Below are 22245 nucleotides of genomic sequence, written 5' to 3' on the forward strand. Positions count from 1 at the left end.
AGATTGAATCTAACCTAATGGACAGGATGTTGAAAGCTTTTACTTGAACTGCAGTTTGAATCCTTTTACTAAACAACTTCCTGAAACTTTCTTTTTGTCTGCTTAGGCATTGGAGAGAAGTATTCAACATGGGAGCCAACCAAACGAGAGTTAGAATTGCTACGACACAACCCCAAGCGAAGAAAAATAACCACAAACTGCACCATAGGTAAGTTCTAAACATCCTTCCTGAAGCTGATCCTCAGCCACTCGTCAGCATTCCGTGGTGGTATTTTTTTCCCTGTGAAGGTTTTTACCCTGAGGTTGTTGTAGTGGATTTCCTAAGTATAGGGATAACAAAATGAGTTTATTTCACGCTACCTTGTTCTCACTGGAGAAGGATATCGCCTCTGTCACTTCAGGTACTGATGATGAATCATCTGTGGAGCAACTATGAAGCAGAATTGGGGTTTTTTACAATATGCCTTTAAAGACTTCAGCAGAAATCAGTGATGTTATTTCAGCTCAGAGAGCCCATGCCAAGCGTATGAAGGGAACTCCTGTAATTGAGATGTATCCTTACCTATAACAGTCTATTGGGAAATCTGGTTTTAGCAGGCAATAAGCACAATGATGTCTTTCTGCTTCATGTTCTAACTCTAAATGGAGTCTCCTCAGCATCATATTGACTCTGAAAAGATGTAATTTATTCTCCAGTGTGTGTCAAATAGCAGTCTTGAAATGTATATCAAACATTTAATGTTTAGAGTTCAATAGTCTGGAGCAAAGACCTCTCTGAAATGCTAGCATATATCTGCTTATGGCTGGAGAGTATTTAGGTGAAGATGATGAAAATGAACAATGTTTTCCAATCTCTTTCTGCTGTCTTTAGGGATTAGGGGGTTAAAAGTAGCTTCCTGATAAGGGTTAAGTTTATTGAGCATTTTCCTATACTGTTAAATGCAAAGTAACATTTTAATGGGGAAGGTACAGGGCTGAAAATGTAGCTATAGGCACTCAAAGCAGGAAACTGTATAAAAAGCCTATTTTTTAAGCCACTGTTACACCAACACATATGCTTTCAGCATATTTGCTGTTGTCCAAATACACAGAACCATAATTGCTACAACTTCCTAATGCCATGTTTCTAATGCAGTAAGTCATAATTAATCCAAAATGTGTGTATATTTATTTGGAACAATGGACTGAGCAGCACAGAGTAAGTTGTGGTAACTTGAAAATGCGTCTAGAACGGTGATTTTAAAGGGACCTATGCATTTGCCATAGTGAAACAGGAAGGACAGCTGGAAAAACATGTGGACATTGAAAACAAGCAGCCTAGGAAAGAAATCACTAGGCAAAGATTGCTTGCATCATGTTCACACTGTGTTTTATGAGACTCTAGTATATGCTGTAAAGGCTGTTACCAATTCCTTAAGATAATAGAACTGTACAGGGGGAAAACAAGGAGTTTGATAGAATTTTGAAGGTGAACGTGACCTTTCTGAAGAAATGAGGCCCATTTCTGTGCTTCCCTCTGCAACTGGAAGGAATGCTCTGCCTACTCTGAAAGGGTTTTACATTTTCCAGCCTGTTCTAAGAGGCCGTGTCTGGTTGCGTGTAATCTCATACAACACCGCACGGGCGGGGGAACGCTCCTGGAACACAGGGGACAAGGGAAGTGACTGATCTCTTTACTTCTGCAGGCATGCTTTTAAGAATCTCTCCTCCTGAGCCCTCGAGCTGTCTATGTGCTGAGACTTAGAAAGAGGGGAGAAAAAAAATATCAAAGCACCCAAGAGACATAATGCAGTTTGGGCTAACAGTTAAAAGCAAAAGAGTAGCTTTCTTTCACAAAAATACATTGGGGGTTTAGCTGAAGGAAGAAAAGACTTGCCATTGTCCTTGAGCCTTTTCTCTCTATCTAACCTGCTGCTAAATATATATCTGCTTCAGCGTCTTTTTCCCTTCGCTTCCCTCACGTTGACTTGTCTGTTTGCAGTTTCAGATCAGTGAAGAGCCTATATGTAGACTGAAATGCTGCAGTTATCTGGACATGCTCATTTCTCTCTTTTTCTAATACTCAATTCTTTTGACATCAAGTTTTTATCAATCCCATAGCAGATATTAGTGAATCCAATTTATCTTCTGAGGTAGGTAAATGGCTCAGAGAATAGGCATAATGTCCAGTTTTATTGGTTCTGAAAATGAAGCTGATGTTGATACCCATCTGTAATAAGCATTGCACATCTGTTGATCAGTTCTATTTACAGAAGAGTCTGTTAAAACATAGCCAGCTGCCTTTTATGTATAAAATGCTCTCTGCAAAGCTGTTTTAAGAGGAAGGCTGGGGTGTTTGCTGCTTTCTATCTGAGATAGACTGCTGTCAAATGGGAGGTGGCGTGTTCAACTGCTCTGCAATGACATGAAATGGTTATTGTGCCGATGCCTGTTTCAGCGTTTGCGTATGACAAGCGTGATAGCGTTATAACTAAAGTAGATGGGACAACACTTTGAAACTTGGACAGGCATGACCTTGAAAGGGTATATTTAACCTGTATGTGCAACGTTTGCATGTGATGTTAAGCCTGTTAAACTTTGTTGTTCGTATCTGGAACGTGTAGTGAAATATGTTTTGTTGTAGCTTCCTGTTACATCTGTTACATGTTATTTGCGTGTCACTTATTTGTGTAAATGCTTTACTCCATGGCAGAACCTTCTTGGTACCTAAAGGGACCTTTTAATTCCAGATTTGTAGCAATGTCTTGATGCTTCTCAAACAGCTGTATGTGTCTGCTCTTTTTGAGCTGCTTGAACGTATATATACAGCTGCAGGATCCTTTGTCTTTCATCGACACCATAAATTACATCTGAAGAATCCTCAGTCATGAAATGAATATGTTATAATGGAGGATTGAACTGGTAGTTCATTAGAGGAAATACTGTGCAAAACTCTGAGCTTTTGATGTTTCCACTTGAGTGATAATTTGAAACGCATTGAAGATGGAACTTCTTGTTCACAGCCTCAAAACAAACCACAAAAAACTCAAAAACTCAACAGAAAAAAAAACCCAGCTTAACAAAAACCACATAGATTTTGCTTAATTCTCTTTCGAAACAATGTGTGTTTCCATCTCAGGCTTATCTTTCCAACAAGGAAGAAGATAAAATAGGTTGAAGATTCAAGATTTGCTTCAGTCACTATTTTGCCATTGAGCAAACTGCTCTTCGAATGAAAACCCTTGTCAGGCTCTGCTACAGGCTGTGCAAACTGTGCTGATTCCTGCCTCTTGGGATATAAAGGGCTGTTCCCACTGTTGCACATAAACATCTTAACAGTGTCACCCGAGTTACTCTGAACCACTTGGAAATGCTGAGCTATCTACATGCAAGAAGTTAGGATGAAAAATCCTCATATAGTGTGGGGTTTGTGGGACATTTCATATCCTAATATCCTAGCAGGCTTGAAATGTCAATGGAGTTTTTGTGTTTCAAGACATTCAAGAAGATTGTGTAGTCTACTCGCACCATAAACACGCACCCTTTGGAAGCAATATTGGCTCAAGGCATTCTCAGGCCTTGATGCGCTGTTTGCTACAGCATGCTGCCTTGCTCATTTCTTCAGCTGAGCTGGATCAGCCTGAAGGGATGGTGTATTGTGGGGAATGCAGAGGGGGAGTAGAAAGTAGAAACTGTGAAAGTTATTGTATGTTGTTCTCAGCAGCAGTTCTGAATCATGGCCTAGACTATTCAATTCATAGAATGTTTCTATTCATAGCAATGCTCATCTTGATTTTGGGTTGACGCTTTCAAGCATCCCCTAAATGCCAAAACTTTCATATGGAAAATTAGGGAAGATATAATAATTATTAAATCAGATTAAATCAGCTTAGAAAGAAAGTGATTTTTTCAGTCTCTTGTCTGTGAAGAGGCTGCCCTCAACAGGTGAGTGTAGTGACCAAACCCCATGTTCACAAGCAAAGTGTTTTTATGGGGAGGTTGGAATGCTGCTGTTAAGTGGTACACCATCTTTTGGGAACTGTTTTCCAAAGCTTATCTTCTCTGCTGTCGTTAATACCCCTGCAGATCAGTTCTCCTGAGTACATGAAGTATTAGCTTGGGATCAGCTGGTCTCTGATTACCATATGAAGTGACTTTGTGGCTAAAGATTGGTGTAGTAACAATAGGAAGAATTAGACTCTGGAGGCACTTGGGTAATTAGCAGGAGCCATCTGGGATTCCCATTTGCTGTCTTGCAAAAAGGCAGAGGGGATAGCCTTTAGAGGAGATGGAACAAATCCTTTCAGAAGGAATGATGAGGTGGGGGGAGATGGCGAAAACAATAGCTACATGGGAGAAGCAGGTGGGTTTTGCAGCTGTGCAGTGCTAAGCAGCATGATGTGATAAAAGCAGCATAAGTGGAATAAATATTGCAGCAGAGCTCTCATGTAAAGGTGGCAAGAGAAGAGGAACAGCAGCCTTGAAAATACTTCTGGTTCTCTAAACAAGCTACCAGGAGCATTCCCACTTGTGCAGAAGCACCTTCAACACTTTCAGGTGGTGAAGGCTACATCCGTACCTGAGAGTTGTCATTGTGAATCTACCAGCTTTCTGGTGTACTTTGTCTAGTTAAGTGCTACTTAAGGCAGCTGAAAAGGAAAAGAGGAATGGAAAACATGGTTTGGTACAGCACCAAGTTTTTAGCTTGTAACTTAAATTGCAAAGTCACTGATTTATAAGCAGAATACTTCTATATTTGAAATCATGAGCACACAAAGTGCACCTGGAATTGGAAGCCTTTGATTCTTAATTGGCTTTGGGCTGCTCTGTGATGATGGAAAGGAAAACCACCTTTGAGACTGCTCAGGTCTCTGTGACTATTTCTTTCTGTCTAATTTCACAACTGGAATGGTTACCTGGTTGTAAAACTGTTTCCTCAAAGGTTGGGTTAGTAAGTTCCTGTCTTACCTTGTCACGAGCTCTAACTGTTGGCCTGAGTTGTGTAATATCTAGGTCTCACATTGATAAACCTGATACAAACCTAAATTTAAAACCCCCTTTTCCTCTCAAAGCTCCAAGGGAATGCTAAGAAACATTAAAGGAGTTGTGATTTCCTTGCTGAGGTTTTTAGAGATGTGCTTTCAGGAAGTCTTGCTTTAGACTTTTGAAGTCGACCTCTTTAGCAATATAAAATACAAAGCTTTCCTCTGCAAAAGGCTTTTCAAAAAGAAATTCCAGATTTGGCATTTCACTCATCTTTTTATGTATTGATGGATAGTTTTTGTGTATCGATTGATGGTTTCCCAAGGCAGAAAGCAGTTTGCATCCCTGCTTTAATGTCACATGGTTCAACTCCTGTGAAGGTATCTATGATTTAATTGCTCCTGGATAAGCTTAGGGACAACCACAGTAGCACTGAAGTTCCTGGAGCATTTACGTGCTTGGAGTGAGCAAACTTCTGTTATAGAGTCTTTTGTTATAGAAGGGTAAGTAATCTTATCTTCGCATTTGAAGAGTTTACTAATGAACAGTACTTCTGAAGGCTTATTTGATCTCTAGCTAGCTTCACAGGAACGAGGGGCTTTTCTGCTTTTGCTGTCTCCATGTTTCATTCAATCACGAATCAAGGAAATGATGATTTCTTTTTGAATATGAGTTATCCTGTTTGTGTTTCCATTTCATGTTAGGGTTTTGCAGGGATGTACTCTTTGATGAACATCAAGAGAATGAGACTTTAAAAAGCATTTCTAATTAAATCAATAAGACTTCATTATCTATCTCTCAACCCTTCTGCCATGTCTTAAGCAAAAGAACTAGCAGTATACTTCTTATACTTGCTAAGGATGAAGACATAATGCTACAACTGAGGGAGACAGCTTTCTTGCATCAGGGAGCAGTCCTTTTCACCCTTATGTATGCTTCCCCTTAATTCCAGCCACATGGTCCCACCCTCTCCTGGGCATTGGCTCTTGAGCAGTCAAGCTGGTTGCAGAGTCTGTTCAGTTCATTAAGCTGGCAGAAAACATTGTGCTTTTTGTTGGTGATGGTTTTGCAAGAGCAATGTTCTTCTGTCTTACTGCACTCGACAGCTTGACAAAGGTTCTGACTTAAGCACAAAGCTGGCGTGAGGAGGGGACGGCACGGCACAGGGACGGGATGCCTGGCTGGGAGTGAGGGGGAACCTCCTTTTACTGGCAGCAAGCCACGCTGCATCCAAGCTGTGGTTTTCATTTGTCTACAGCAAAGATTTGACTGCTCTTGGATCACAGAATAAGCCAGGAAGTCAGTTTGAAACAGAAAACAAACTTCTCAGGCTTTTTAGGGTTCCATATGAAGATGACAAATTCTGTGAGAAGCTGACATTGGTGATAACGTGGCCCGTATTGTTGCATGGTTTGCCTAATATTTTTAAAGTAAATATGTAATGAAATTAATTCCTTTATCTTTTAAGATTCTAGAACAATTTATCTTTTATTTATCGATTTATTTCCTTTTTAAAGCAATCAGCAGTAAAGCTGAAATCCAAATTAACTTGCATTATGCGTGTTCCTGCTGTGCTGTACATGCATAACCTCAAAGTTTGTGGCTCTTCCTTTTCAGCCTTTATACACGGTCCCCCTTCCCAAGAGAAACAAAAGCTCTTTGGAAGTAACTAATATACAGTGTTTGCCTATCTTGTGCTTGATGGTTGAAGGAACAGTTGAAACTTGCAGGGCTTGTTTTTCAGCTTGTAAAGAATAATGAAAGGAGGATACAGATTCCCTTTACAAAGAGCTCCTTTTCCCCAAGGGCTTAGTCCTACTTTCAAGTTGAAATGCTATAACAAGTTGGAAGTATAAACCAGTTAGCATCTCTTCTCTGGGAAGTATAAGGCAACAGCAATGGGATAACTTGGAAAATAATGTATTCCAGGAAATCGTGGGTAGTTTTGTTAGGCTTCCCAGTGTTTTTTCGGTTGGTCTTCTTGCAGTAGGGTGTGGATTCTTGAAGAAACCACCAGACCTAACTTTTGAGGATCTAGGAGTATTAGCAGCTCTTAGAAACCGGAGACTTAAAGGTTGTTTGTTGCTGTATCTATGTACAGAATAAATCCTATATCTTTGCTTTGTTTCCAGTAAACATTAACAAAATGTCAAAACCAGCTCTGAGGAGAAGATACCTTCAAGCTTGGTGGTAGGCTGGCATTGGAAACAGCTTTTGCACTGGTGTGCTAAATGTGTTCTGAAGGAGTTTCTTAGGCTCAGGGGGCTGCTTGAAGGCTTTCGTTTGCATGGCTTTATGTGGGAGCAGTTTAGTTTAAAACAGAACAGGAAGCTGAGTAGAACCTTTGGGGTATATTTGGTGTCTGAGGAGCAGTGGGTTTTTGTACAAGTTTTAGAATTCTTTACAAAATATAGATATAAAAACCTATGAATGGTTTGACTTTTCCTTCCATTATAAGCTTGTTTTACGTGTTTAAGTAGTAGGGAAATAAGAGCAAAGCAAAGGCACCAGGGTATAGGTGTGTGCATACCTACAATAATACAAAGTATTGCAGATTAAGACACGTTGATGTGAGCATCAGAGTTTGTAACGCTGGAATTCTAATCTCCAGAGGTATTTACCTCAAATGAAACTGTACCAAGTTAAAACTATTTGTGTGTGCAATAAGCAGATTGCCATTGGGATTGAAGTTTCCTGTTGCCCTGTCTTGGAATATTGCTGTTCATGTTACTTACACAGAACATACTTCAATATTGTAACTCTAGGTGGCTCTTGGGGATTTGAGACAAAAGAAGATACACAGTGTGTGTTCACAGTGTGCAGTTCCTTGGAAGACAGGCTTCTTAATCCAAGGCTTGGATCGTGTTCCAAACATCTAATTCAAACCTGATTTTCCTCCTCTGGACTCTCTTAAAAGTGGATCCGTGGTTGTTATTAATCCATACACATTGTTTTTAGCTAAGACAGTGTTTCAGTTTGACTTCTTCAGGTGAAACGTCATCATTGGATCCAGCTAGGTAGCAGCACAGAACCATTTTTCCCCAGTCTAGTTGCTCATTCAACTTTCAAGTGTCTGCTATTTGCTGACACCATTATTTTTCTTACCTATTTCTCTCTAATGGTAGGTTTTCCCCACTGCACTTTCTTCACCAAGTCATTATATAACTTCATCATGCAGTCAAAACACTAGGCTTTTAGCATGAAAAATGCAGTAAATGTTAGTCACTTGTCATCATCTGCTTGAACAGGTTTTTATGGGAATGGGAGTTTTCTTGTCAAGAGAAAACCCAACAGCAATATATAGCCAGAGCTTCCTTCTGGCCTTCTTGAGCAAGCTACCTTTATTTAGATCGAGTATTGGTTGTCTAAAATTAAAGGAAATTTATCAGGGATTTGTTTAACTTACTAAAAACTAAATCAAAACAGTGGATGCAGAAAAAGTTGTTCCAGAAGTGCTTGGCTTTGTGTCTGTCGGAACAAACAGCAGACTTTGTCCTTCTTCGACAGCAAACCCTGAGGTTAGCAGGTATGACCACACAATGCCAAGCTGGAGACTGTTGCTGCTCTTGTCAATACCATGCAGTGATCCTCTACAAACCAAAGCCTTTCTTGAAATGGAGGGTGTGTTTTTGGTGTTCAGTGCTGCAGTCAATGCAAAGGTACTTTCATAATCTCTAAATCAAGAGCCAGATGAGGAAGTTCAGGGTTAGCCCTTGTAGCTACACTGGTTACAGCCTTAATATGGGCAGAGGTGCACCCGTAGCATGAGAAGTTTCTTCTTCCTACTCTTAAACCCAGCCCAAAGAAACAAACTGATTTACTAGTGGGTTTTAACCTGATTAACTCTGTGTCATGAGAACATGGCATTTTCAACAAGGCCAGTAATCCTCGTCTCAGTTTTGTTCTTTTGTGGATAGCTTTTGGAGTATATTTACTATGACCTTCCATTCTGCTCTTTCCTGTGTGCTTCTAGAGCTGGGCTTTGTGTGGACAGAAGGTAGATACAGTATATACTGAAACTAGGAATATGCATAAACAGCATGTGGCGTGGTTTGTGTGTTGTGGATTGTAGGAATAGCTTGGTGCCAGTTCATCAACAAGAATTTGTGCATATTAATATATTTGGAGGCAGTTAATTTCGTTGGCTGTTAGCCTACTCCTCAAGTTATTAATTTGTGAAATCTGTTTTGAGGAAGGGGAAAAACTTGGAGGCAGCATATGGTGTGATATTGGGGGGAAAGGACGGCTGCGGGTGTGAATCTGGGTTTGTCAGTTTAGTGGGAGTACCTCTTGTTCTTTAAAGATGCCATCTGCACAGGATTCTCACTGCAAGTCTTGCGCTTCTGTGCAGATCACGCAAGAGCTCACTGAGTTTTGAAGTTGGGCTGCTTTGGGGGAGGGCAAAGTGACTATTTTCTTCTGTGCCACCTTTTGATGTATTTTGTTGTGTATGAAGGCTTTTTTTGGTTGCTGTTTAAAAATACCTTGAAGGGTCTGGAGCTGAACTAAAGGGCTAGTTGTCATAATGCTCTGTATCGATCCTTCAGCCCTTTAGACACGGTTTCTGGTCTTTGCCTACTGATGTTCTTTCCTGATGCTGTGTGTCCCCTCACTGTTTTCCCTTCCTGCAATTATCAGATTGTTGTTTTCATGCTCTGGTTTACAGGACTTTAATGCCTTGAACTGTGCTTTGTAGGGTGGGTGAGACAGGACAGCTCCTGCTTCAGTCATGTGGTTGCTTTAGGAGCCTCTACATACCTCTATTCTACTTCTTCAAATCCATTCATCTCTGTATATCTGAGTGTACAGTGAGCATGACGGTTGTAAGGGGCCTGGCTTCTTTGTTAAACTAAGGCATTTTGTGCAATGCAGATACCTAAATGTGGCATTTCATGTTTTCTGCTGTGCAGAAATAGGCACCTTTCTGTTTCCCTTGCTCTTGGTGCAACGTGTGCTTGGAGAGCATTGTGTTCCATCTTTCTCCTCCAGCCAACTGCTCTTCAAGCGTTACAGGGATCAGATAATCAAATGTCTTACCAAGTATCAAAGCATTATGTGATTATTTCCAGAGCCACATAGGAAAGATGTTTTCTTGTATTGCATGTTCTGAGAATCTGAGATCCAGATTGTATGTATGCGTTCCCCAATGTGTTCACTCCCTGCTGAGAGATCCTGACAGAGATTGGATCAGGTTGAGGCACAACAGACAAAATTTGTTCAGTGGGTCTTGCTATGCCAAGATAAGAGATTCAGGGAAGTTTGGTACAAGTTCTGCTGCAAAACTTAATGTCTTTTTCAGTCTTACTCATTTCAGCTGAGAGAATCGAAGAGAGAGAAATAATTGCTATGGATGATAACATGCTGTATACCTTTCTGGTTTTGAGAACATGATGCATTTGGTTTCTTCTGGAGGCACCTGAGAGAGAAAAAACAATTTGGCGATGCAGATGGTCGGTAAAAATGCTGAAGATGAGAAATTACAGATATAAAACCTGACATTTCCCATGCTGCTGAAACAAAAAAAGACCTTTTTGCAGAGTGCTCACGGGTCTTCCTTCTGTTAGCAGGTGACTTATCAAAAGGTTCAGAGCTCGTCTTGCATACTGCAGAGGTCCTTGGCTTTAGCTCCCCTTTCTCTTCTTGCCCCACACTTAATTTAAGCATATGCTTGCTGTGGGAGACAGTAAATTCATGCAGATGCTCATTATGTGTATATTTTAAAGCCTAGTTTTAGGTGTGGATTTAACTGTCTCACATCAGCTTATGAAAAGGCCTTTCCCTGGCTTTTTCTTTTACTTCAGGTTATTCTTCTCACAAGGCAGCCATTGCTGTAACAGAAAGAACAGTTCAACTTTACACCCTGGGCGGGAGAAATTGCTCTTGGAATAGTTCTTGTCTCCTACCTAGGTGAAAACCCAACCTTTGCGGACTCGTCACATGGAACTGTGTGTGGTTGTATAAGGATTGTTGTCATGTGCTGCTGCTACAAGACAGCAATGTATTTATAAGGAAGTATTATTTGTATTCTGATCTGTTTCTTTTTACTCTAATTGTGATCAGTTTGGGGTCATCTTGTCTAGGTTTGGCCCACAGAAGGCTTCTGTCTGGCTGTTATCTTTTCCTCCTTGTTGGGGACACATAAAAGGAAATAAAATGGCTCATGCCATACCCACTGAGGTACACAGAAAACAGTGGTACTTCAGTATCTTGGACAGGTTTTCTCTTCCCTCATTTCAGGAGCTTTTCTAAAGCTATTGCTACTTGAAGTATTAAAATACTTACAAGCTCTGATACTACTAGTTGAGAAGCTTATCTGTGGATGTCATAGTGGATGTATATCTTCCATATTAATGCTGTTGCAGTCCTTAAACTCTGCATTAATTTATTGATCAAGATGACACTGGAACACTTCAGAATACAAGTTCATCAGGGGATATTGCAGGATCTCAACTCTGAAGAGCTGTAAGAATAATTCAGGGAAGCGTTTGTCAGGAATGATACAGGTAGCGTTAATTCTGCCTTGAAGCAGAGGGATAGACCGGTCACTTCTCACCATCTTCTACAGCTATGTTTTCCTGTGATTTTAGTGGAAGACACAGCACCCCTGTCAGTGCTTTGCTCAAAACCACTCCCTGTGTTTAGTTTTGGAAGCGTGTTTCTTCATTTAGTTTCGCAGGGAAGAGATCCTTGCACAGTCCCTTGATGTGCTTGAAACAGCTCCACTATTTACACGTCCTGTATGAAAAGTTAACCTCAAGAGGTTGGTTTGTTTGTATCGCCAGATATTTTAAGCCTGCTGACTCATTTTACCAGGCCAAGGGTGTGCGCTCATGAACCCAGTACCATCAAATCAGAAGGATGAGAACTTAAAGGACATGGAGCGCTCCTTCCTTGTCTGTGTGCTTGGTCGTAACCCAAGCGTACAGTTACGGTGAAGGAAATGACTGTAACCTCACAGCCTGGCTTACCATGCCCACACCATTACAGGAGATCACTAACCTTGTTTGGAAGTGCTTTAAGCCTGGAGAAACAAACACAAGTAAGGGTAATTGGTCAGAACTCTTTTGGACACTTGGGCACAATGCTTGAACACCACAAAGTATCTACAGGTAAAGGAAATCATAGGAAGTGTGCCCTAAGGCAAATAACAAACTCCTCTGGGCTGTGGAGTAGCTCATGGTTTGGCATCATTAGTTTGTGAATTGATGCCAAAGATGTATAAGCTGTGGGTATAGTATAGAGAGTACTTTCTGTGTCTGGCACAGTGTGTGCGCTCAGGAATCATTGTCTGGCTTGGGGATTTTGTTTCATCTCTGCAATAGTAATATAAACCACTGCACTTCCTGTGTTTGGTCATATTCTTGGTAACTTACTTGATCCTTTTGCTCTAAGGGTGTCACTTGCCCTTAGGTTCTTCCAACAATCTATGTCCGAGTGGCATATGTGTAAAGGCTGATCCATTGCCCTATAGTAAAGCCTTCTTTGGTAGTCATTGCTTAGAGGTGTGTGTTTGGTCTCCCAAATCTGGCAAAGAGAAACCTTTCTTGATTCTCATTGCTAGGTGTTGCTGATTATTTCTATATCATTACTAGAAATTCTGTATTTAAATGAGTCACAAACATGTAGCTCCTGTGCTGTGTCTTCAGCCCAGTGTTTTTTGGCAGTTACTGCTTTTAACTGAAGGTGCAACATGATACAGGGACACTCCTCCAGTTTTGATTTATAGCACTTCTCATAGCTGCAAATGTATTTATCTCGACACACACTAGCAGGTATGACATAGAGGAAATTAACTGAAATAGCAGATCCAGGCGACCTCTTTGTGTTACCCTGTGACTATTTTTTGCATTGCTGAAGTGAATGAATGATGCATTGAGCCACAGATGCAGAAGCTCATATGCAGAATACCTATGCAGTCTAAAAATGACATTGAGGATAGTTAGCAGCCCTGATGCTCGCAGCAGCTGTTACCTGTTCTCCAGTTCTTCCTGGGGGAGGGCAGTTCATTTTGGTTTCTAAAACCATGTGGTAGGAATAAGGATACAGACATTAGGGCTGTTCTGTTACCCTGCTTGTGGCTTTTAGACACAAAAGCCTGTGCTCAAAGCTTGTGACGGTAGAGGGGATAGGAGACTGTTTATCCATGAAAGAGACCAACAGCTCCTGCATCCCTCCCACATTCTGGCACTGGCATTTTGTCCTGACCCTTGTTGAGCTCTGAACCTGCTCAGACAGGTCAAAGGCTCATTGCTGCTAATGATGAGTTCATCCCCTCAAGGTGAGACTGCTTCCCCTGCCAGACAGGCAAGGTGACCCATTTCACCATGGAGTCAAGCAGATGCAGCTCAGTGCAGGGCGAGCAGCCTTTTTGGCATCAGTGAGCTGTTAGATGGGCTTAGCTGTTGTGTGCAAATGCCCTCACCTTGCCCCTCCCTGTCAAAGGTGGTTTGTATCACACTGTAATATTAATCTGGATGTGTGAACAGTCACGGGGTGACAAACAGAGGGGTAGCTCACACCTTTCCTGAGTCAGGATCAATGTTACGCACCATTCCTGCTGGAGCAGCGCTTGGAACCACTCCAACAACCGGGAGTCCCAGACTGCCTTGTTGCAGTGTTTTCTAACGGTGAGACAGTTATTCTTAATATCTAATTAAATTTCTCTTCTTGTGAGCTCAGTCTTTTATTATAGCTTTGGCAGGCCACAAGAGTTAATTACCGTCCTCTTTGCAGTGGCCTGTAACGTACTTGAGAACTGTCAGCCTGGCTCTTCCTCCATCAGCACTATCTCCTTTAATTAATTAAACTCAACCAATGGGTTCTTCAGTTGTTTCTCCAGTGTCAAATACTCATTTGATGGAAGTTTTCACTCATGTTCTCAACTCCTCCCCAGTTTCCATAGGACTAAAACATGTGCTCGGTTCCAGCTGAGGTTTTCTTGTCACCAAGGCACAATGACACCCTCCCAGGCCTTCTCATAGTCCTGTCAAGCTTCAAAATGCTGTTTGTCTCAGCGCTATAGCACAGTATTAAGTCATTTAGGTTGCGTTGCTGCGGCCATCGCTCCTCATTTTGTGTTTGTCCACTTAATTTTCTTGTTTCCTACTTCACAATTGTTTTTATTGAATGTAATTGATTTCTGTTATCTTCTCCTATTTAACAAGTTGCTCTTGAGTTATTGTCCTGTCTTCCAGTTACATTTGCACTATGTTGATGCAGTCTGTACCTTCTGTAAGTGTGTATTTTGTGATGTCATTGAAGCTATTGAATGCAATAAATTCCCTGTTAACTAAGAGGGATGGGGACAAGCTAAATGCTGGAAAAACATTATTGGTCTCTCAATCCATGCTAAGTCAATGCAAATTCCATTTAGGCTTAGAGCAGCAAGAATGTGCTCAGTGTCAGTATGAGGCATGCTCACGGGGTGCTGTGCCCAAGGTAAGGAGCCTTCCAAGAATGCAGTGCAGAGGCACTAAAGCTGCTTGCATAAAGAACATAACCACGTTGACTTGGTTTGGACTTCTTAGATTTGCCTGTACAGAGCCGCTGCTGCTGGTTTTATGTTGTGGTGTGAGTGAACTCAATCATTCTCATAGACATGGTGGGAAGTATGTTCATCTCTACTGCTGGACAGATGCTACAGCCATCACCATGTATATACCATTGAATCATGGAATGGTTTGGGTTAGAGGAGACCTCGAAGCGCATCCAGTTCCAACCCCCTGCCACAGGCAGGGACACCTTCCACTAGAGCAGCTTGCTCCAAGCCCCTATGTTCAACCTGGCCTGACAATTTAATGTAGGTAGATTCTTACCTATTGGTAACTTTTCATGGGGGTCATGGATATTTTAAGGGAAAAAACAAAACAGTGATTTGTGAATGGCAGTCCTAACACAACATAAACCTGGATAAATCTGGGGAGTTTCCTCTGAAATGCTGAGGTCACTCCAGACCTGCCCATTTGCACACAGATATGCCAGAAATTACCAAAAGGAAAAGGCTTCAAGTTGTCATGTGAACCTGAAGGAAGTATTTGAGCTTGCATTTAAGTCATAACACTTCTCTTGGAGGCAGCAGAACTGGGAAATGTGAACTGACATGTTGTCTTGGTGGTTTTGAACCACTTCTTCATTGTCTTATAGTGACTGGTTCTGCTTTCAGTGTCTTCCTTGTTTAAAATTGGTTTTCATGTGCACCTTGGATCTTACATTTGAGTTTCCCCAGGGAAAATGTGCCAACATGGAGTCAGCATGTGTAAGGAACAAGCCCAACCTCACTCTTCTTGTGTGTTTGGATAGGGTAAGCAGTTGCAATGAATACAGATAAACTTTCTGTTCTAATTCCAGTATTCTACAGAATGGACTTAATCTATGGTTTTCCCAAGTGATGTGTGTGCAGGTCAGCTATTTAAACTAATGAATGCGTCCTCCAGCTGCACCAGGGTGCGCATTTGTGTGTACTGGGGCTTCTGGATGGAAGGGGCTGGCTTTATATTTGACTCCTGTCAGTGCCAAATGGAAATACTTGTTAAATCCATATTTGTGTACCAATATTATCTAACTACAGCGCACTCTGTCATCCTCCCAACCTCCCAGAACTGCAGGACTCAATGTGGACGTTGACTCTTGATGCACACACATATGCATGACATTTGATAGGTATTTTTAGATAATGGAATAGTATAATATAGGAAAATATTACATATAAAATATAACAGATATGGAAAAAACTGAAAACATTGGTATCAGGTATCTCTTTATAAGTTAAATACTGTTCTAGAACTCTTCTAGCAGAAGAGTGAAGCTCTCCATGCCTGTTGGTGACTGAGCAGCAGCTTGGGGGGGCTGGACAGAGGGTGGGTGGTGGTAGTGATATAGCTCCAGAAAGGTGGCTTGGTTAACAAAGGATTTACAGTGATTCAGGATGAGCAGTGACTAACCTGGCACCCTTGAATAACTGGAGAAGAGGAGCCAAATCAGGAAAATAGACACAGGGGAACTTCATTTTCACCTGGTTCAGCAGTAAACCAGAGAGAGAAGATTATTGCTGTGAGTGTTCATCTTTATTGCCTTGATCTGTCATGTTTATCCCTTGCTAACTGTGTCTGTCAAAATAGAATCATAGAATGGTTTGGGTTGGAAAAGACCTTAAGATCATCCAGTTCCAACCCCCCTGCCATGGGCAGGGACACCTCACACTAAACCATGGCACCCAAGGCTCTGTCCAACCTGGCCTTGAACACCGCCAGCGATGGAGCATTCACAACTTCCCTGGGAACCCATTCCAGTGCCTCAGCACCCTCACAGTAAAGAACGTCTTCCTTATGTCAAATCCAAACTTCCCCTGTTTAAGTTTTAACCCGTTACCCCTTGTCCTATCACTCCAATACTCCCTTTAAAAGACTTTACTGATAAACCAGTCTGAATCAATGAATCAGCTTGGAGAGCACTTCCTCAGGTAGCTGCCCCAGCTTGTCTGCTGGGGATCCTGGAGTACCAATGCAAGGGGTGGTAATAAGTCTAGTTGGTAGATTGCATGTTGTGTGTTTGCTGGAGGCAGAAATGTTATTGTGAAGTCAATTTTCAAGCTCATGTGATTGAACTTTCTTCATTTAACTTGGCCGTGGCAAAAGTTTCTGGAGCTTTTTCTTGAGCTGTTGTTATAATAATGCAATACCTGAGTGTGTCCTCAGCAAGTCTGTAAAAAGGTCTGTGACACCTGAAACAACCTTTTCTAATGCATTCCAGTTCTGCTTCTGCAGTTCCTTTTGGGTTTCGTGCAGCCAGTGAGAAAAGGATGCTTCAACTGAAGTGGTGTGGACTAGATTGACCAAAGCAGCATGGTTATCTTCTCTGATACTGGTGTCACAATGCCTGGCTTTCCCCCACATAGATTTGCAATTCCATGTATCTAAATATTGCTGCTTTCTGGAATGTTGGGGGGTTTTCTTACTGCTATTTCAAAAGGGATTATCTAGTGAGAATAATTGCTGTCACTAACCCCATTAGCAAAACCATGCTGCTTCTGGTATGCAGGTGAAACAAGGATGTATTGGACTGGCTGGGGCTGGTGTTTGTAACAGATATGTTCTGGTGATGCATGGGATGGTCTGCACCTGAAACTTGAGAGCTGAGAGGGAATTTGAGTTTAGCTTTAGGCGCTAAGAAGTATGGCAGCTCTCCCCTGAAATACCTTTCCACAAGGATGCTCTTCAATGGTGTTGTAATTCCTGCTGTATGAACATGGGATGAAAACCTAATATTGGTCTGGAGATCTTCATTGCCAACCTACACTGCATGTTTTCCAAGGATTATGTGGAACTCTATAATTTCAGTGAGCTCTTCCCCAGCTTCTGGTACTGTCTGATGGAGCTTCAGGGAAGCATCAACACCAGATGGGGGAACTGGGAGGGCTGGGATACAGGGGCAAAAGTGTCTCTAACATGTTTAATGTAAAAAGGGTCTCAAACTGTGTTTTAGTGCATCTGAGTGATTTCCTGATTGTCTCACAAACTGCATTATATAGTGACCTATGTTCTTGCTTCTACAGCCTTCATTCAAATAAATCACAGGTTTCTATGCGGTAGTATTTGTTCAGACTGGTTTGTCTGCCGTCAGTCCTATCCCAGCACAAAGCTCTAGGTTTAGAGATAAACAGACCCTCTTCCAGCAGAAAAAGAGAGGCACCTGGTTGGTTTTTCTGTATGCTGTATTCATGTGTGGTCCTCTCCTTTCCCTGCTTTCCCACCTTTATTCATGTACAGTTGCATTTAACAGAGAAGTGGAATTTCCTTATCTTGTTTTGGTTTTTCCATCTCGCCTGTGTGGGTGGACTTGCAGAACCAGTGTTCTGGATGTCCCAGCATCGCAACAAGCCTTGTTGCCCAGTATGGCACATGTATTACTTTGAGCATTTGAAAAAGAAAAAGCCTGCTACTGGAAGAAGATTGAAGAACTGAAGCTGACCAAGGTAAGCCAGAGGCTTAGAACCTGGGTTTGACACTGAATGTAAAAGGGATTTCCCAAATAGATTTGCCTGTGCTCAGGGCATTGCAGAAGTAGGTTTCTTCTTTGCTTTATGCCCTGCCTGCCCAGCATGTGCCAGAATGAGAGTAGAGGGTGTACACCATGCATGATGGTGTTTTCTTTATGGTTTATACCATGAAGGTCAGCTTTGTCTTGACAGCAATATTAATTCCAGTGTTCACATTTACATTAGCAAGGTTCAGAAGTGAACCAGTACTTTTCTAACTGCACTTGCCATGACAGCACACGTGTGTAGAATATGTTGAGTATCTCACTGATTGCTGTTGCTTATTTCCAAACAGCTCATAAGAAACAGATAACAGTATGAGCAGAGCAGAAGTTTGCAAAATACCTTAACTTTATGGGATGTTTTATAAGAGCAAGTTGTGATAGGACAAGGGGGAATGGCTTTAAACTGACAGAGGGAAGATCTGGATTAGACATTAGGCAGAAGCTCCTCCCTGTGAGGGTGCTGAGGCGCTGGCACAGGGTGCCCAGAGAAGCTGTGGCTGCCCCATCCCTGGCAGTGCTCAAGGCCAGGCTGGACATGGGCTTGGAGGAACCTGGTCCAGTGGAAGGTGTCCCTGCCCATGGCAGGGGTTGGAACCTGATGAGCTTTAAGGTTCTTTCCTAACCAAACCATTGTCTGATTTATTACTAGAGGTAAGATAATGTTGGCAATCCGTAGTTAGCCCCACTCCTCTGCGCAAATGGCAAGTTATCTCCACTATCATCAGAGCACTCCTACATCTGAGGTTTTGGCACATTATTTTTGTGTTACCCAAGTGTTGCAATGTTTGACTCTTCCAGTTAAATTTTGCCAGGGTTTATTAATGTGGAGGGAATAGGTGTGGCAGACAGAAGTATTTTACATTCTTAGTGTTTTAATGACTAGAATTCTGTACACGCTTTCAGTTCTAGCTATTTTTCTTTCCAACAAAATCCACTTTTCCCCATAAAAGTTAAGCACAAGAGGATGTGTTCTGAGCTGTGTCAGCTCTTTATATGCATCATCTTTTTTATGTTTTCCAATACACTAGAGTTAGTTATGCAGTACATAGCTGTAGTTCACTGCATCATACCTGTCTGATTTCAAACGTCAGTTTAAGAGACAGTATAGCAGCTGCAGTTATTGCTCCCTCAAGGGTAAGACTGATATATGCTTCTTTATGTTTTTCCCTTTTCAGCCAAGTAAGTTCTCATGTTTTGCTACATTCACCACTTTCTTATTTTATTAGGGTTTGGAGTACTCACATTTCAGCCTTGTCTGTTTTGCAGGTTACTTTGGGTTCATTCAAATGAAGTCATAACCTATGAAGCACTCCGTTTAGATCCAGGAAAAAAGACACCAAAAGACCAAGCAAGTAGAGTAAACCCAGAGAACCTCCTGAATTTGATGCCTGTAACTAGTCTTCTGGTGGCAGCTTTAAGGAAGAGTTGATCCTTGTGGTCACAGGGAAGAAGGTCCAGCCACAGGCATGTAATAAATGATGCTTAATAAATGATTTCAAAAAGCTGCCTTTATGTGTTTGCTTTTACTTGTGATTGCTCAATTGGATATCAAAAAGAAAAGCACTAGGGTGAGTCTCTAGATGTACTCCTGGTTTTCCAGCAGTCTTCTGTGCTTGGAGGCTGACTTTGTATACTGGAGCTAACCAGAGGGACTGGGTTTTCCAGGCAGAAACAGGGAGAGACTCTTCTGCCCATCAAAATACCCTGGTGCATCTCAGGTTTTGTAGTCTGTGACTTAAATAAACCCAGTAAGCTTTAAACGGAAAATACAGGAGAGAGGTAGGCAAGAGGTATCAGCCAAACATTGCTCCACTTGCACAGCATGAACACACTTCTGTTGTGACATTGTTTGCAGAGACATGCAGGCTGGGGAATGAAATAGGATGGTGTTCAAAGCTGAAGCATCACACTGTATTTCAAGCTGCTACAACAAATTAACTATTTAACACTCGGCTAATGTGCGTACACTTGTTGCCTCCCAGCATGAAAACAAAGCCATTGCAATCAGCTTTCTGCCCAGTAGAAGTTACTGGGGTATAATGAGAAACTTTGTCTTGCACTTTTAAGTAAACGGAAGCGCCAGGAAGCTGTTGGAAGGAGGATGGTGCTGCATTAAATAGAGGAAAATAACTCTGAGGGCTCTGTGTCCATTGCCTGGAGCTCAGTGGTCCAGTTGAAACTGATGTAGTGCAGCTCAAGCCGATGTAGTGCCGTTTCTCTCTGGTAACATAGCAACTGGACCACACCTCCTCCTACTGAAAGATGCTAAAGAGCCCTTTGAGCACTATCTGGTGTACTGCAAGGGAACTGCACCAGTTTTAATTGCCACAGCATTGCCAGCTGATTTTTTTTTGCCCCTCATGGATGGCAAGGAAATTCTTTGTTCTCTGTTAAGTAATCCTGGTTTTTCATTCACTGCTCATGTAGTAATCATATTTATATTGCAGAGAAGGACTATGTTAATTAAAAGTTAATACCAGAACGTTATCTGTCAGTGCATTTAATCTTGTTTCAAAGTAAGTTTTTGATTACAAATAAGCACTCTTGTCCAACTGATGCTGTTCTCATTTAGCACTCCTGTATGGTTAGTCTTATGGTAACCTTTTGGAAGAATACTCAAGGATTTGAGCATGTTTTTCTTCTCGCTTAGACTTTGCAAATGACTGAAAAGCTTTCCCCACTCCTAACCTCTCTTCTGTTGTGCAACAAAAGAGCTTTCCTTTAAGCATCTTGGGTTCCAAGCACAAGAAATCGTCTCTGGGCATTACTGAACGTTTGACTCAAGGTGTGATGAATCCTCTTATGCCAAGTTGAATTTTTTTGATGTATACTGTAGGTTAACGTTTAACTTAGCTAAAACAAGTGTGGAACTAGTGTTGGTCAGAGTTTCTCTTTTAGGGTTGTTCGGATCTTGGGTTTTGAACATAGAAAGGATATGTGTGCTAAGTCTGCATTGGATGTCGCAGCCTCACTTGGTTTTGTGAAGGCTGTTTCCTTTGCTGCCCATCTCAGAAAGATGACTTTTGCATTAGAACAGTACAAAACCCTTATTCTGGCTTTGTGGAAAGCCTTTTAAACTGTCTGAAAACTTACTATTTAAATGCATTGGTTTCTTACTGTAATGACTTAACAGTTGTATTTGTGGTATCAGCTTGGGGAGGAGGGGGTGTTTTGGTCACATATGGCAAAACAGCCACTGCAAAATAATGCTATTGGTGTTGCTGTACTTGGAGGTTTCCTGAGAATTTCAAAACCAAATCTAGTGTAGAAAGTGGCAGCTTGGGACTTGGGTACATCAAAACCAATAGCCTTTACCTAAAGCAATGTCAAACTGCATACTTGGAGCTGTGCGTATACAGTGAATCTGTGGCAATATTGTGAAACCTATATAAAAATGCAAATACACCATTATGTTAACTTGATAATGCTTATGCATCCCCTCCCCCTTCTGTCTTTATAGGTCTACGAGGGCTAATCAATCTTGGGAACACATGTTTTATGAACTGTATTGTCCAGGCACTTACCCACACTCCACTGCTGCGAGATTTCTTCCTCTCCGACAGGCACAAATGTGAAATGCAAAGCCCCAGCTCATGTCTGGTCTGTGAAATGTCTACGCTTTTTCAGGAGGTGAGTGCTGTTTGCCACAAACACAATGCCTTTCCCCAGATGCTGGCTGGTTCCTAACCCAAAAGGGGTTGTGTTCTGTTTGCAAATAGAAAGGGAATCAAATTACGTTTCCCCTCAAGGTGTAAAAGAACAGTAAAGATTGAGTTGAGACCCTACCGTCACTAATACCCAAGTGATGAAAAGGAAACTATTGTCCCTTTAAGTCCTATTCTTAAGTCAGCCTTGTTTAGGCGAAGCTGGTATTGGAAATAATTACAGTGCTGCCTGCTCTTCTGAGACTGATCTGCAAGGCTTCAGTCTTAGAACTGAATGTGTGCTTTAATTAAAGGTACAAGTTGTAACTGGAAAATATGTCATAGGCTCTTTGGGTGCTAATGGGAGTGAGAATAAAGCAATGGTATCTAGCCTGGTGGTTTGAAGCACTGCATTATGTAGGTCTGTATAAATATTTTAAAGATCTTGATTCAGTGCTTTCTAGCAGGCAGAAACATCTTCGCTATCATCTCTTACGTGGCAACCCATTAATGGCCAGGAGGAGGTAGAGAAGCGAGTGTGTTGGTACAGTTTGTACCTTCCATGTAGGAGCTACTCTTCTTTCTCACTCAGGTGACTGGT

At 41.7% G+C, this 22245-nt stretch overlaps 1 protein-coding gene across 3 annotated transcripts in view; it reads left to right on the top strand.

Moving 5' to 3' along the window:
- The window catches only part of USP22 (ubiquitin specific peptidase 22), a 100190-nt gene that overhangs the window by 51446 nt on the left and 26499 nt on the right, over nt 1–22245 (top strand). For all 3 annotated transcript variants that reach the window (XM_061346233.1, XM_061346229.1, XM_061346235.1), the window contains 2 exons: nt 107–208; nt 21461–21630. In XM_061346233.1, coding sequence (XP_061202217.1) covers nt 107–208; nt 21461–21630 — 272 coding nt within the window. The remainder of the gene's footprint in view (nt 1–106; nt 209–21460; nt 21631–22245) is intronic.

Source organism: Neopsephotus bourkii, unplaced genomic scaffold, assembly GCF_033783945.1.
Source record: "Neopsephotus bourkii isolate Nb327-2 ecotype Australia unplaced genomic scaffold, CSIRO-AGI_Nbou_v1 NB_39, whole genome shotgun sequence".
Taxonomy (NCBI): domain Eukaryota; kingdom Metazoa; phylum Chordata; class Aves; order Psittaciformes; family Psittacidae; genus Neopsephotus; species Neopsephotus bourkii.